Source organism: Manis pentadactyla, chromosome 13, assembly GCF_030020395.1.
Source record: "Manis pentadactyla isolate mManPen7 chromosome 13, mManPen7.hap1, whole genome shotgun sequence".
In the NCBI taxonomy this organism is placed as follows: domain Eukaryota; kingdom Metazoa; phylum Chordata; class Mammalia; order Pholidota; family Manidae; genus Manis; species Manis pentadactyla.
This window is the reverse complement of record NC_080031.1, coordinates 11,138,442-11,153,568: the sequence shown is the minus strand read 5'-3', so window position 1 is coordinate 11,153,568 and position 15,127 is coordinate 11,138,442. Positions and strand designations below refer to the sequence as shown.

The window sequence follows — 15,127 nt, the reverse complement described above, 5'->3', positions numbered from 1 at the left end:
CTGTCATGCCCTAGTCTTAATTTACAATTTAACCCTAAAGTCAGTTTGATCCATTAGAAGTGTAAGAAAGTTAACTTTCCCAATCTCAAACTTTTGAACACTTTCCCCAAAACATTAAGGCCTCAGAACTGGTCCTGACCAGTAGGTCTATACAATGTTATTTTCCATTATTTGTCTCCCTACAGGCACCAAATACTCAGTGCTCATTGTCTCATCCTCTTTGTGCAAACTATTCTCTCACCTTGGATTCCTTTCCGTTTCTGTTCTACCTTTCCCATTACTGCCCATGTGCCAGGGCCCAGCATTAGTTCTTGCTATACCATGAAGACCACATTAACTCCAGCTAATACAGTATTTCCCTCCAAGTAATACAAATGAAGAAGTGTTATGAAAATTACAAAACGCTCTGCACATAGGAAGTAGTAGTATTATCTTTGGGGGCAATTAACTATAAATTAAGTTGAGCACATTGTTATATCTTGCTTTAAAGTATTTCCTAATTGTTTCATATGTTGTTGACATTAACAAACCACAGACTATTAAGGCAGGAGTCACATGATATTTCTTTTGTGTTCTGTAGTCCCTACCATTGCTTAGCTACAGTTAACACTCAATTCCAATGAAATCAATTAATCAAAATAATGGCTCTCTTAACCACAAAGTTCCTCAGTGGGCCAAGTAAGGTTAAGTTCTTAAACACATAAGAAATCATTAGTCAGTACGTACCACTACAAATGAAACCTCCAAAGTAGAATAAATTTGAGATGTATTGTCAATGGAATTCAATCATCTTCTTATATTTTACTCATAAAGCTGTTCAGGAGCTGAATTTCCTAAATCAGAGATTTGGCATTCCAGGATTAAACTGCTTCCTGATGTTTAAAAATGTTGTCTAAGGTCAAAGTTTCAAAATACGGCAGCTCCCAAAATTTAATATTGTTTTAATTATTGCCTGTTTTCCCTTCCTAATTCAGCACTGGCGCTTGCATCCTATGTTCCATTTCCTTTGGTTGGCCTGATCTGTGTATCTTTTGGCCTGACAGGCCACATAGCCTTGGAACAAAATCATGCAAGTTTCAGTTTGCAATTAGGTAAGAGCAGTCGCCTAAAAGCATTGACCAGCTCCCGTTCCAGACGCCCGCAGTGACAGATTTTGATTGACCCCAGCCTTCTTCCCCAGTCTCAACCATGAGTAAAATGGGGCAATTAACTATTTGAGGGTTGTTAGGCGACCTAGTTACTGGGCCTGATCTCTTCTCCGAGGCCTACTCTGACTTGCCCCCAAAACTCTGCGGGCCGCCGGAGCCAGGGGGTCGGGGACTGAGACTTCCATCAGACTCCGGAAAGGCACTAACGTCTGGTCTGCTATAGAGATCTCCGAACTCCGACATGGGGGCAGGTTGCTGCCCGGCCCCTTGGCTTCAGAGTTGGGCTGTGCAGTCTCCATGGCAACAGCGATGGAGGCCGGGAGAAGCAGCTCTCTTCCGCCTAACAACCCGCCCTCCGGCTATATTGACCAATGTTCCTCTGAGTTACAGAAGAGATGGTGTGATTGACAGAGGTGGGAAGGGAGATGAAAGCCAGGACTTCCTGGGCCCAATTGAAGGCCGGTCTCAGGACCAAAAGCACCGACCAATCGGAGGGCTTAACGAGACGCGACGTGCCCACCCAGCACGCTCGGCGTTGCCTGGAGCCGCAGCGTGCAGAAGCAAGTGAGGGGGTAGCCAGACGCTGAAAGCGCGGCGCTGATTAGCGAATCCGGAATCGCCTGAATGAAAGCCCACTTGTGATTCGCCCTAAGTAGACCAAAGACCCTGTGGGCTGGAACCGGCCGGATCGTGAAGTGTGAGTAGGGGGCCGGGTAGAGGGAGAGCCCGGTGATGCGGCTGGAGGTGAGCAAAGTGGGGCGTCCGCGGAGAGCGGATGCTGGGGCTGAGCAGGCTGGGAGAAGGCGTGGGTGGACCGCTCAGTGACCCTGACCGCTGATCTGGACCCGAGGCCCGAAGGCCAATAAATACTTATCTGGGGCAAGGAAGGAAGGAAAGTTTTATTGCTCACGCACCTTAGAAAGTGAAATGTCAGCGATCGATTCTAATAGCTTATGACCGAAACCTTCATCTGTTCAACTACTGGGACATAGCGGGGCGAACATTCTAAGATGAGACCTGGGGGCACTGTTCTCTTGTCGCCAGTTTGAATCAACAGTAGGGCTTGGAAGAGAAGGTAGAGTCCTACTTACTGGAATGTTCCACCTCAGCAGTGGAGTGCTGCTGTCCTGGGAGCCCTGGGTGATGCGGCTGAAGACACACGATCGCTGTGGCGCTTGCAAATCGAAACACCGCCCAGGAAAAAGGTGGAAGAAAAGGTGTGGATCCACTGATCTTCCTTTTCTGTCAGTGTATCAAGAGATGATGCCACACCAATGGCACTTAGCTAGCTCAGCAATTTATTTTTTCCAGACTTGCATTGTAATTAATTACAAAAGTAGAGGTAATATCCTCATATTTTAAAATCCAAACCATAGTGAAGTGTTTAAAATAGAAAAATTGAAGTGTGAAAGCTACACACACCCCTCAATTATTTTTGAAGGTTCCTAACAGCTATTAAGGAAAGTGAAAAGGAAACTTCAGGAAAGGCAACTCAGTCCTGTAACCCGTTGTTTTCTGCTGCTTTTCAAAGGCTTGAGTCTGAACATCTGGGAATGGTGAGATATCTAACACCCACCACCAGCAACTTAGGTTACCCTCCATGGAATCCACATTTGTACTGGACAGTAAGTCATCTTGTAGTAGCCTCTAGTATTCTCTCTCACACATGATGGACAGTGTGGTGGTGAGCAGTGTATTTTTAATCCAATAGGCTGCCTATGTAGGGGTCAGGCACCTTCATGAATGCCTCTCTGTAAGTTTTCTCTGAGAGCTGGGTGAAAGGGTGCATAGAGCCAATTGCTAAACGAATGAAGAGCCCATTACACATACCTCTAAACAGTATTGGACAAACTCTCTTCAAAGAAAAATCTCACAGCATAATCCCAGATGGAAAAAGTTAGCCCTGTAGTTGCTCTTGTCGTCAACTACTAAGCAAGGTGTTCAAATTTAGACCTTATTTTATTCTGACTCTAGTCTATTTGCTTTAAACATCACAGGCATTAAGTAAATGGACTTACTCTGGAAACCAGGTTGACTAAATCATCGGTTCTCAGGAGGTTTGAAAAAGGCCTGGACATTAAATAGGAACCCTGTTGTTTTTTATTTTTATCATATTTTACTCAGTAATTTAGCTGTTCAAGTATGGGAAATAATTACAAGTATTGGTCTCACACTGAATTAATAAGCTAAAATACGGATGTTCACTTCTCTCCCACAACAGCACTCTGTCTAGCCCTTCCTTTCTGTGCTTAGTAAGAAAATATTCAGTTTGGTTATAAAGTGATGAGCCTCATTCTTACAAGAGCTTGGGGATATTTGTCTCATTACTGTAAAGCCATGCCATACATGGAACCCAATGTCTCATGAACTTTTAAGCTTCTATGGGGGATTGAAAGGCAATGTTTCTAATGATACCAGCTTCAACTACTATTTGCACTGTGTTAGAGTTGGTCCAAGTTTTACAGGTTTTGTGCAATATCCCAAACAGCAGCAATTAAATTTAACTAGTTATGTTGTTAAGGGCAGTACCATCAGCTCAGTCAACCAATCAGGAAACCTGTGCCTTCTCCCTTGACTTCACATTTCCATGGCTAGGACTGGAGTTGAGACCCTCATCATCTCATACCTGGAGAACTGGAATCATCTTCTTATTGGCTACCAGTCTCTGGTCTCTGATGTCAATTCATAGGCACTCAGTTACCTATTTAAAAATCACGAATTATCTAAAAAATTTTCAAAAATAGAGAATATTACACTGGTAGTACAACAAATATCTATGCCCTACCGACTAAATTACAAATATTAACATTTTGAAACATTCGCTTATATTTTTTATTTTTTCAGTTCAGATCCCTTCTCTACTCTTTCCTGGCCCCATTCTCCTCCCTTCCCTCCTCCCCAGAGGCAAACACTTTTCTGAAATTGTTGTGCATCATTCATGCCCATGTTTTTATATATGTATAAAGTACATTGTATATATGTACATAATAAACAATATTACTATTTAGGTTTAATTTTTAAAATACAGGTAGTATCATACCGTGGGCTTCATTTTGCAGCTTGCTTCTATCACTCAACACTGTTTTTGAGATATATTCATGTCAATGCAGCTAGATCAAGTTCATTCATTTTAAGTGTTCATTATGAGTATATAATATCAGATCCATTCCCTTATTGATGGACTTTAGTTTTTTCCAGATGTTTTGCTATTCTGAATAAATGAGGCTGCAATGAACATCCTTGTACATGTCTCTTTATGCAAGAGTTTTTCTGGAACAGTGGTCCTCCAAGGGGGTGGTATTGCCTGTTTGGTCATTTTGGAATTCATGAGGGCATATTTGGTTATTATTGTGATTTTGGAGGCACACAGGGGTTTACAGAGCAGCGCTGGGGATGCAAGATTCCACAGTGCATAGGCAGTCCCTCACAATGGAGAATTGTCCCATATCCTGCACAGTTTTTGAGTATCCCGCAGGATACTCATTTATAATCCAAGCTTATAACTTAACTCCATTTTTTGGCATAAACATAATGTATTTTTTTGGCACAGTTTAATATAGTAAAATTTCCAGGAATGCAACTCAAAATGTAAATCAAGGGGAAATTATACTTATTTATGTTTTGGAACTTTTACAAGAGTTATTCATCACTCCAGAAAATCATGTAACTGAAGGCAGCCAGCTCGTGGTATTTGAGTTGCCATACAACACACCTGCATCAGCCTGCAATGGTGGCTTTTGCATTCGTGGTGGTTCTAAGTTTAGGTGCAAGCATCTGAGTGCTCCACTTCATTATGTATTCTAGTGTAGTCAGCCTGAACATTTGTATATTTAAACATATGCTGTTTTATTATGAATTACTTTCCATTTAAAATTGGCTTCTGTATAGGAGCTAGAGGTCTAATTTTATTACTTTCTGATTGGATCATCATTTGTCTCAATATCATCTATGAACTCCTTTACCCGCTGAATCATAAGGCCAACTCTGTCCTGTACAGAGTTCTCATAAATGCATGGCTCTGTTTCTGGGTTCTCTATTTTATTCCATGGGCTCATGTGTCTTTATGCCACTATCACACTGTTTTAATTACCTTGGTTTTATAATGTGTTTTGCAGCAGTTGGTAACAAGGCAAGTTTCCATTCGAGTTCTTAAAATTGTTTTCTCTATTCTTGGGCTTTTGCTCTTCCATATGAATTTAGGATCCTTTTTCAAGTTCCACAAGTTCCACAAAAAATTATTTTGAGATTTTGGTAGGACATATATTGAATTGATAGATAAAGAAAATTGAGATCTTTCAATATGGAATCATCCCATCCAGGAACAGGTACATTCTCTTTTTGGGTCTGTTTTGTTTCTTCACTCAGGTTTTTTGGTTTTTTTAAAAAAATATCTATGAATAAAGTTCTTCTATAAAAATCTTCCACATCACTTTGGGGGATTTATTTAATTTATATATGCACACATCTTTTTATTATGAAAGTTTCAAATACATTCAAAAGTATAAAAAACAGTGTAGCAAATAGTCATACTCATCACTGGCTTCAACAAGTAACTCATGACCCCTCACATCCTCTGCCCTGGAAATTATGAAGTTCTCAGACATCACTTTCTGTTACCTGTGTTATGTGTGTGTGTGTAGATTTGTATGTCATATAATCTTTTAGCAATATGACTGACCACAATACCATCACATTTTTAAAGAATATTTTTCACTTAAAAAAATAAATAGCAATTCCCTCATATATCGTCAAATATCCAGATACTGTTCAGATTTCCTCAGTTGTCTCATAAAAGGGTTTTTGCATTTGGTTTGTTTGAATTAGGGTTCCAGTTATTCCACATCCCTGGAAACACTTAGTGTTGTCTGTCATTTTCATTTTAGCCATTCTGCGGGTATCTAGAGGTACTGCACTTAGGTTTTCATTTGCAATTTCCTGATGACTAACGGAATTGAGCACCTTTTCACATATGTATTAGCCATTTGTATATCCTCTTTGTCAAGTATTTACTCTTCTTTTTATCTGCTCCATCTATGGATTTCTGAGAAAGGTATCTAAAATCTCCCCCTAAATTTGTGAGTGTGTCCATTGCTTGCAGTGATTCTGTCAGTTTTGGCTTTATAGATTTTGAGGCTTTGTTTTAGGTTCATATTTGTTTTGAGCTGTATCTTTTTGTTGAAATATTCCTTTGTGACTGTTACTAAATTTTTCAAAGATCTACATTCTATTTACTTGGATAATAATATTGTTTCTCTCAATTGTATTTTGTTTTGCTTTTTTTAAAATTGTGGTAAAAAACACATACATAATATTTATCATCTTAACCATTTTTAAGTGTTCAGTTCTGTAGTGTAAAGTATATTCACATTGTTGTGCAACAGACCTCTGGGACTATTTGATCTTGCAGAACCGAAGCTCTGTATCCATTGATCAACTCCCCATTTCCTCTTCCCTCCTTGTTTTCGTTTTGTTAGTATTTGCTTTTTGTCTTTTTCAATCTCTTTGTTTTCTCTCATTATGCTTTCTGTTCAGTTTTTGTAAAGAGCTGGGGTTTTTTAATCCAATATGAGAATCTCTTAATAGTCAAGAACAATCTATTTGCATTTACTGTGATTACTATTATATTTGGGTTTTTCAGGCTTATTTTGGATTTTCTATTTTCCTTGTCTTTTCTTTGTTTCTTTCTCCTCTTGCCTTCAGCTTCCCTCCATTATTTTTTTCATTCTACTTGTATGGAAGTTACTCATCCTATTTCTGTTATTTGGTGTTTACCTGTACATTTTTTAACATGCATGTTTAGCTTAACAAAGTCTATAGGTGATGATTAACTTACCTTCTCCAGAGCAAAATGATAACCAGACGATGATTTAACTTTGAACTCTCCTTTCTCATCTGCCTAATAACGGTTGACAAATACTTTACTTCTTCCTTGTTTTTAACTCCTCAAAAAATGAGCCCTTGTCATTACAGAAATCTTTACTGTCAGTATTTCCCAGTGTTTTCCCACCATTCCTCCTTATGCTTGATGCCTTCTTTCCTGGTTCATTTTCCTTCTTGCTGAAATGTATCTCTGAGAGACGAACCCCCTTTCAGTCTGTATGTCTGAAAACATCTTTATCTTACATGCACTTTCGTGGGAGCCTTGCACGCCGACCTGCGGTGGCATGCCTCTCTGCCGGGAGCCTTTGGGTTGTTCACCATTAGTCGGTTTTTCATGTTGACCTTACTACTCGGTACTACTCAGGACTCCCATGCTGTATGGGTAGTGTGCCTGGAACCCCACACCTGGATGTGAAGCAGGGTTGAGATTCTGATTTCTCATTCCTTTTTCACCCACGGCCTGAAGCTCTTGGCCAGCGTTCTTCCAACTGAGTCAGCAGCGAGTTTTTGAGTCCCTATTCCAGAGACAGGCGAGCCCTTTCAGGACTTATCTTCATGCCTTGTTCTCAGTTCTCGGTGGGCCTGAGACTTCATCTGCCCTGATTAAGCGACATGCTTGTGAGGGCCTCGGCGCACAGGGGATGCTCGCAGATCGGGATGGTTCTTGTTTCTCTTCTTCTTCAAGGATTTAGGAGTTTCTTTCTGCTGTGAATAGAAACTCAACAATGGAGCAGCACATTTCCGTCCTGTGATTGCTCACTGAGACGTGGCTCTCGCTGCAGACTTAACGTGACCGCTTCACCTCGGGTCCGGGGGCCTTCACAGCCTTCAGTTAGGGTTTTATATCAAGGGAGAGTAGCTTTCTGCTGTGCGTTGGGGGAGGACAGATTGGAACTCAGATACCAAACGGGAAGTGACCCCCAACACAGAAGAAAGCAACTTCTCCACCCTCACCAAAAAGAAAGGTGTGGGCTCCTAAATTTCTCCTTCCTGTTAAAGAACTCGACATTCCCGAAGGCCTACATTCATGAATCCTCCTGCCACACCAGTCATCACAAATTCCCCATAGTGAGTTCAGACTTTCTGCCTTTGTCTGAACAACATCCTAAGACCCAGGGGCATGTGGACGGCAGGCAGCCCCAGAGCCCTGGGGACCCCTCACCCGCCGGGGCGGGCCGGGTGGGGTGCAGCCTCAGCCTCCTGTCTCCACAGATGGCCGGCACCGTACTGGGCCTGGGGGCCGGCGTGTTCATCCTAGCCCTGCTCTGGGTGCTGGTTCTGCTCCTGTGCGTGCTGTTCTCCAGGTCCTCCGGTGTTGCTAGGTAAGGCATTCTCTCCAGCTGGCAGTCCCAGGTAAGGGCAATTAGAAGCGAGCTCGCGGAAGCTCAGGAGATATTTAGAATTCAGACCATCATTTTTGTAGTTACTGGCAGTTCGAGTGAGTTGCATTTTAGCCTCTTGACATAAGCACTAACTGCTTACTTGTGCTCTGAGGCAGAGAGGGGAGGAGAAGGGAAAGGGGTATTGGCAGTTCTCACAGCAGAGGAGACGGTGGGGGGCCACAAGTGATGAGAAGAAAAGCTGCACTACCTGTGGGGTTTCTTGGGTGGGACATGCATGTGTCTCTTAACTGTTCAGATTTGTGATGGATGCTTGGACCAGTCCCTGAGGCCCTAGACCGGGGCCCAGGGAAACTGAAGAAGCCCTAGAGGACTTGGGCAGCTCTCTGTAGGCTTTGACTCCAGAACAGAGTCAGGCCCTGAGGGACTCTAACGGCACTGCAGAGCTGCACCCTGGCCAGCCAGTGTCAGTATGAGGCCGCGAAGCTACATCATTTCCTTAAGTATCCAGGTCTGAGAACCAGCACAGAAGTGGGGATGAGGGAGGGACCACTCTGATTTGTCATGATTATGACTGTGCAGGGGCAAAACTGAAACCACTAATTCCATTCTTAGGAGTTTAGAGTTACCTGGGATGCACAGAAATGCATCCAGCTGGTGGTGCCTGTTTCCGAAGAAGGGCTTTGGGATGAAGGAGAAACATTTCTAAATCCACTGGGCTGTGTGGACAGCAGGTCCCTGGGCCTTGTTAATGGACTGAAGCATAAGAATTTTGGCCCCAGGGAAGAGCTAGTCCAGGCCTAACTGATCAGAGAGGAAACTGTGAACAGTGCTTTTCACAATCTTGTCTTCTGACTCCAGGTTCTCTGTCATTTTTGCCTTCCTCGGTGCTCTGATCATCACATCCGTTCTGCTGCTTCTCCCCAGGGCCAGTGAAGCCCCAGCCCCAGAGGTCGAAACGAAGGTAAAACTGTTGGTTTTCTTTTGTCGCCTGACTTGTAACTCTTGCTGCCCTTGGTCTAGGCTTCCAGCCTGCCCCGTGGTGTCCCCTGGCATCGCGCTGGCTGCGATGTGGTAGCAGAAATGCGAGGTTTAAATAAGGATGGACAAAGCTCAGAGGGCATTTTAAATCCCTGCCCCCTTCACCCGGGAAAAGAATCCTATTCTGATTTCCACTTGCTGCACCTCAGGCAGTTATTTGCCTGATTTGCTCCCATCTCCGGTTTGCATCAAGTTGAATGAGCAGTGGGTCCCAAAGCGACCTTATGCTGTAGAGTCAGAGAAAGAGAAAATGTGTGAGGAACAGGAAAAGGCCTGGTCCTGAAGTGAACTGTCCCCATTCCTCGTAGCTGGGGCTCAGAAGCTCTGATGCAGGCCGGCATTTGTGCAGCCGCCATCTCCACGTGTTTCATCGTTGCCACTTGTGATGTGAGGAAATACTCTTCATAGGGAGGTGTAGTGAGGAAAGACAAACATTTCTCTAGGAAGCCAAAGTCTGGCAATAGATGGATTCAATACTAGTGGTCTTCTGGGAGAGCCCTTGGGCTGCCTTCCTGGAACCACACGTGCCAACAACACCCACCTCTAAATAGATTTTTATCATTTCCTAGTCCTTCTCTGGAGACCCACCCCCCATTCTTTTCAGTGCTGAGCGGGCTTGGCTTTACCATGCTCCGCTGGTCTCAGAGCCCTAAGATCTTGGTTATAGTATTGATTTCTTGTGTCCCGTTACTCCTTCTAGCAGCTTCTTGCTTCTCAACCTCCATTTTAATTTCTTAAGTAGCAACAATAATAGCTAATGTTGTTTTAAGGGATTATTGTGTGCAAAGTCCTGTACTGAGCATGTTGTTCGCATTCTGTCATTTAGACCTCAAGACACCCTAATAGCGTGATGTAGGTACTATTATTATACTCATTTTATAGGTATGGACACTGGAGCTGTAAGAGGTTAAAGTAAGTTGCTCAAAGTCATACATAAAGGAAGAGGCAGGGCAAGGATTGAGGTCTGTCTGCAAAGCCTTCATCGTGGGGACTGAGCAGAATATTAGGGGCCAAGGATTCGTGGTGACTCTTTTGACACTAGACAACAGTACACAAAATTACATAACAACTTCTGAACAAAAATTGGGCACACATTTCCAACTCTATCGAGGACTAACCACAGCAAAAGGGAGGAAACTGGTTCTGAAAAGTCCCAGGGAAATACCACACACATTTAAGGAACTATTTCTGTATATGCCAGGTATTTCTGTCAGCATTTGAAGATCTCTCTTTGTCTAAGTGTCATGTGTGTGAGCTGGGGGTGAGGGGTAAATGCTCACTTCCATTGTCCTCGTAAAGGGAGAGGGCAAAGAAGGCCACCATATTTCTGAATTGCTGCAGAGGTGAGTGTTGGGAGGACACAAAGCAACACTGTTTTTCATTCAATTCCTCTGTCTTCTGTCGTCCGAGTTTCAGACCCAGGAGAGAAGGATGGGCTTTGAGCAAAATTTGTTCGTCTGCATGACCAGCAGAACCGGAGACCTTGTTTTCAGGTTTCGAGAACTGCTCCTGCAGCAGGCTGGCTCAATACCATATCAATAATACATGACCTGGGCCTTCTGCACCCAAGGCTGGCTAATTGGCTAATTAAAAAGTGAAACGTGTCGAACGAGCAAACGTAGCCCGCAGGAGACTTGTTCAGTTCTAGAGCCAAGGTCAAAGTTACGTTAAAGCTGTTGTATCCAACTGACCTTTGTTGTAAGTCGCCTGTTGGGTAATCTCTGGAGCAGCCCATTTCTCCTTGGCATTCTTGGATCTCAGCCACCACAGCAGTGCTTGACTGGGCAGGTGCTCTGTGTGTTGCCACTGTATTAGTTGCCTGTTGCTGCTGTAACAAATTACCACCAACTCGGTGGCTTACAACACAGATTTATTATCTTTCAGTTCTGTAAGTTCAAAGTCCAAAATCAGTCTCACTGGGCTAAAATCCACGGGTAGGCAGGGCTGTACCCCTCTCTGGGAGTTCTAGGGAAGAACCTGTTTCTTTGTTCTTTCCAGCTTCTAGGGACCGCCCGTGGCTCCTGGCCACCTTGATTCATCTTCCGAGCCAGCAAGGTGGCATCTCCCCGACTCTGCTTGCATCTTCACGTCTCTCTCTCTCTGAGGTCTTCCTCCTCCCTCCTGCAATTTTAAGGACCCCTGTGGTTACACTGGGTCCACCTGGATTGGATAATGCAGGCTAGTCCCTCTATTTGAAGGTCACCTGATCAGCAACCTTAATTTCCCTTTGCTATGTAGTCTATCAGATTCACAATTTCTGGAGATTAGGATGTGGACATTCTGGGGCCACTCTTCTGTCTGCCACAATCACCTTTTGGGTATTTTGGGTTTTCTTCTAGGTACTGGGTTTTCAAAGCCTCTGGAAGCTGTGAAGTCACCCAGTCACATGGTTTGTGTGGCTGCTCCATTAGTCCATAGATTAAATTGCTTTTCCCTGCCCCAACTTAAGCACCACCATTTGGATCCGGGAGAGTAGTGCCCTGGCAGTGGACAGTAGACAAGTGAACCAATACTAACTATAGGTTTTTGTCAGCAAAGACCAACAGCTTTGGGGCCTCAAGTATGACTGGTTACCAGGCAGCCTGCAGTATGACTTGGGCCCATTATCTATCCTCTCGGTGTTTTAGTATCCCAGGTAACTGGCCATTTTCCCTAACCCTTAGAGTGCTGGGTTAGCAATGTTAGGATTCAGAACTCTTCTGATAAAAGTTTTAAAGTTCATTTTGAAAACGAACCTCCTGAATGGACAATAGGTTGATGATTTTGGGGTTTGTATCTTGGGTATATGGGGGTTTATTATGCTACTGTATTTTCATGTATGTTTAAAATTCTCCATAATAAAAAAATGAGCCTTTCTAAGGCCATGCAAGCCAGCTTCTCATGAACTCCTTCAGATAACTGATTTCAGAACAGAAAAGAGCTCATCCAGGATCTTCAAAATGAAGCTTTATGAGCCTCCTGAATAGAGCCATTTGTTCCCAGTACTTCCCTAATCCTTTCTTTATCTTGTATTTCCGGCTCAGGGAGTTAAGAAAAGGTCTTTTCTTGACCGTTTACAGAGGAGACTTGGGGGCAGGATGTTACTGGAAGTTGCAAATATGAACAGACTCTGGGCCCAGTCATCAACGATTTCAGGCGAGCACAGCCGGGGTGCTGAGATGACGGTGATTTCCTTTTTGATGTTTCCCTCCCCAGGTCGTGGATGCCTTTTTCATTGGCCGCTACGTCCTGCTGGCTTTCCTCATCGCTGTCTTCCTTGGAAGCCTCTTTTTGGTTCTAACGCATCATATCTTGGAGCCAATCTACGCCAAACCACTGCGGTCCTACTGAGCACCGTTTGGGAAAACCGAGACCCTGTTTCTCCTTCAGTTTTGGTGTCATTGATGGGCGGAAAGGCAGTGATCGGAGCCTTGTTTTGACTGCCTTCATGCCTCAAGCTCAGAGGAATATCCATTCATCACTAAGACAAATCCCTCGAATCCTGGCTTCCAGAAGTGGGGCTGCAAGATTGTCCCTGTGCAGATAGATTCTCACCAGCCTGAGGGGGACATTGCTTTCTTCTTAGCACCTGTACCTCAGATTTTCATCTGTTTTGAAAAGGAAATCGTAGCAGTGATCTGCTCAGAGTAGATTTTCAATCCTGATGTCAGTGAGTAGATTTGGGGTAAAGCAGCACTTTGGCTTCTGCTGTCTGATAGATGGAAGAATCTGGTCCTTTGAATAATATATGACATTTTCAGGTACAAGGTCAGGATCATTGGGAAAGGAAAGGCTCTCAAAGTTCAAAGGGTTACTTGATGTGCTGAGTTGGAAGGCTGCTCAGGTTTTGAGCATTCTATGCGTGTCATGCCGCAAAATTCTGTAACGGCGGTGGTGTCACCGCCCTCTGCTCTAATAAATCAATAGCCAAGAACCAAAGGAGTGACTTTCACTTCAGATTCTTGGCCACAACTTCCTGAATCTCATATTTCTTTATTTCAAATTTACCTGGAGATTAGGAGGAAGGGTATGAAAATCTGGTTGGTTGTCTCACTTTGTATCTCTGGGACTCTTTTTTTCCTAGGATTTGGTGGCCTTTGAGTGCCTCATTATGTTACTGTAAGAGCCCATTTGGGGTTATTGGCATCTCTTTTCATCTTTGTAGCGCATTCTCCAAAGCTAGTGAGAGATTAGATGTAACTTTGAACCTGTCTGACATCCCTGACCAGGTGAAATTTGTCATTAAGTGGAGCAGCTGGTTCCATTCTGGAAGTGTCCTTCTGACCCCCTAGAACTATCTGAAGAAGGATTTTCTGGCTTAAAATTATGAACCAGAGAACAAGTTGGAAAAAGAACCTGGAGTACATGCTAGATGCCAGTACTATACTAGTTCCCCCAAAATTCAGTTTTTTTCATCTTTACAACAATCTATTATGATTCCCATTTTGAAGTAGAAAAAAGTACCGTGTAAAGAGATTAACTAACTTGCCTAAGATGCATGCACATAATGGCCGGTGTGCATACCCAACCGTGGCCAAAACCAGGGCCTGTGTTGGACTGCAAAGAAAACACACTGAACTTGTGGCACTTAGGAGAGCTTGAGGAAGTTAGGGCCACTTCTCCTCTGCTTTCCCTCCTGGGTCCTGCTGGTGTAAAAAAGGTACCCAGTCCTGCCACCCCAGTGGGGGTTAAGCTCTAAACGAAAAGAGGAGGGAACTGGTGGTCTGGGGGAGCCAAGGCAGGTAAGGGCCAGGTGTCGTTTCCCCTACACTTGAACTGCCTCTATCTCATTCACTATGAGAAACCTTTGCAGATAAGGCCTCGTACAGAAAGCTTTGGAGGAAATAGTTTCTTAACCTGGCCCACCTATAAGAAAAGAAAGGAGACGCAGCCCTCCAAGCAGACCGGAGGGGAGAAAGGAGGAAAGGTGCCCCTCTCTGGACACTTGTGCTGACACTTGCAGACACCCGTGAGCGTCTCTGTGCAGCGACGCTGAGCCAGCCCAAGTGGAGCCCCGACTCTTAATGAGCACAGACTGCCGTTTGTCACTTTCTCCTGAGAGACTTGCTGAAAAAGCAAATCGGGGAAAACTCTTGGAGGTTCCTGCTATGAATCCATCTTTTTTATTCCCCAGCAAAGGTGTCCAGCCATTAGATCGATGGATAATAGCTATGAAGTTTCGGGCCACTACTTACATGCAGAAAAATGTGTGAAGGCTGGAATCTAAATTCCTTCCCCAACACCACTGCTGTCTAATGCTTTTATCACACTGATGTAAATGACAGGCTGGTGTGTTAAGGGCAAAAGACTGTACTTTGTGCACAGTGTATTTTAGGTTGGCCTGTCATCTATGGATCTCAAGTCTGAGTCTTTAAGTACCAGCTGTGGTGAAATGAATGGTATCCTTTCTCCCTTCCCACTCAAAGGCGTCACGGCCGCCCCCACAGGGGTGGGATAAGGAGTGGAAGGCTGAGAGGGCACAGAATGAATTCCACTGAGAGTTCCACAGGGGGAAGCCCTAGATCAGTGTCTGATGTGGCACCCTTATGCTCAGGACCCACCTGGAGACTGGGCTTACAGGTCGCCCCTTACAGATAAGTAAAAATCATCTTAGTGCCTCACGGATCATCTGTGATCAATGGCCTTTGACTAAGCTCTGAGGTGTCTGAGGATGTCTTCCTAACTCCATCCTGGATTGAAGGTGTCCAATTATTTTGAAATGTTTTTGTTCCAAATTAA

The 15,127-nt window shown here is 43.9% G+C and overlaps 1 protein-coding gene across 5 annotated transcripts; it reads left to right on the top strand.

Annotated features, from left to right (window-relative positions):
* Positions 1–1,657: 1,657 nt before the first annotated feature.
* On the top strand, positions 1,658–14,112 carry TMEM218 (transmembrane protein 218). Of its 5 annotated transcripts, XM_057490377.1 has the most exons (6): positions 1,866–1,892; positions 2,258–2,365; positions 8,241–8,350; positions 9,230–9,332; positions 12,605–13,660; positions 13,696–14,112. In XM_057490377.1, the coding sequence occupies exons 1-5, from the start codon at positions 1,881–1,883 to the stop codon at positions 12,737–12,739; spliced, it is 468 nt and encodes a 155-aa protein (XP_057346360.1). In that variant the 5' UTR covers positions 1,866–1,880; the 3' UTR covers positions 12,740–13,660; positions 13,696–14,112. The 5 variants fall into 5 exon arrangements, with proteins under 5 accessions (XP_036786046.1, XP_057346360.1, XP_057346362.1 ...); XM_036930151.2 differs by lacking the exons at positions 1,866–1,892; positions 2,258–2,365 and adding an exon at positions 1,658–1,845; XM_057490379.1 differs by lacking the exon at positions 2,258–2,365 and having other exon boundaries at positions 1,872–1,892.
* The last annotated feature ends 1,015 nt before the right edge of the window (positions 14,113–15,127 follow it).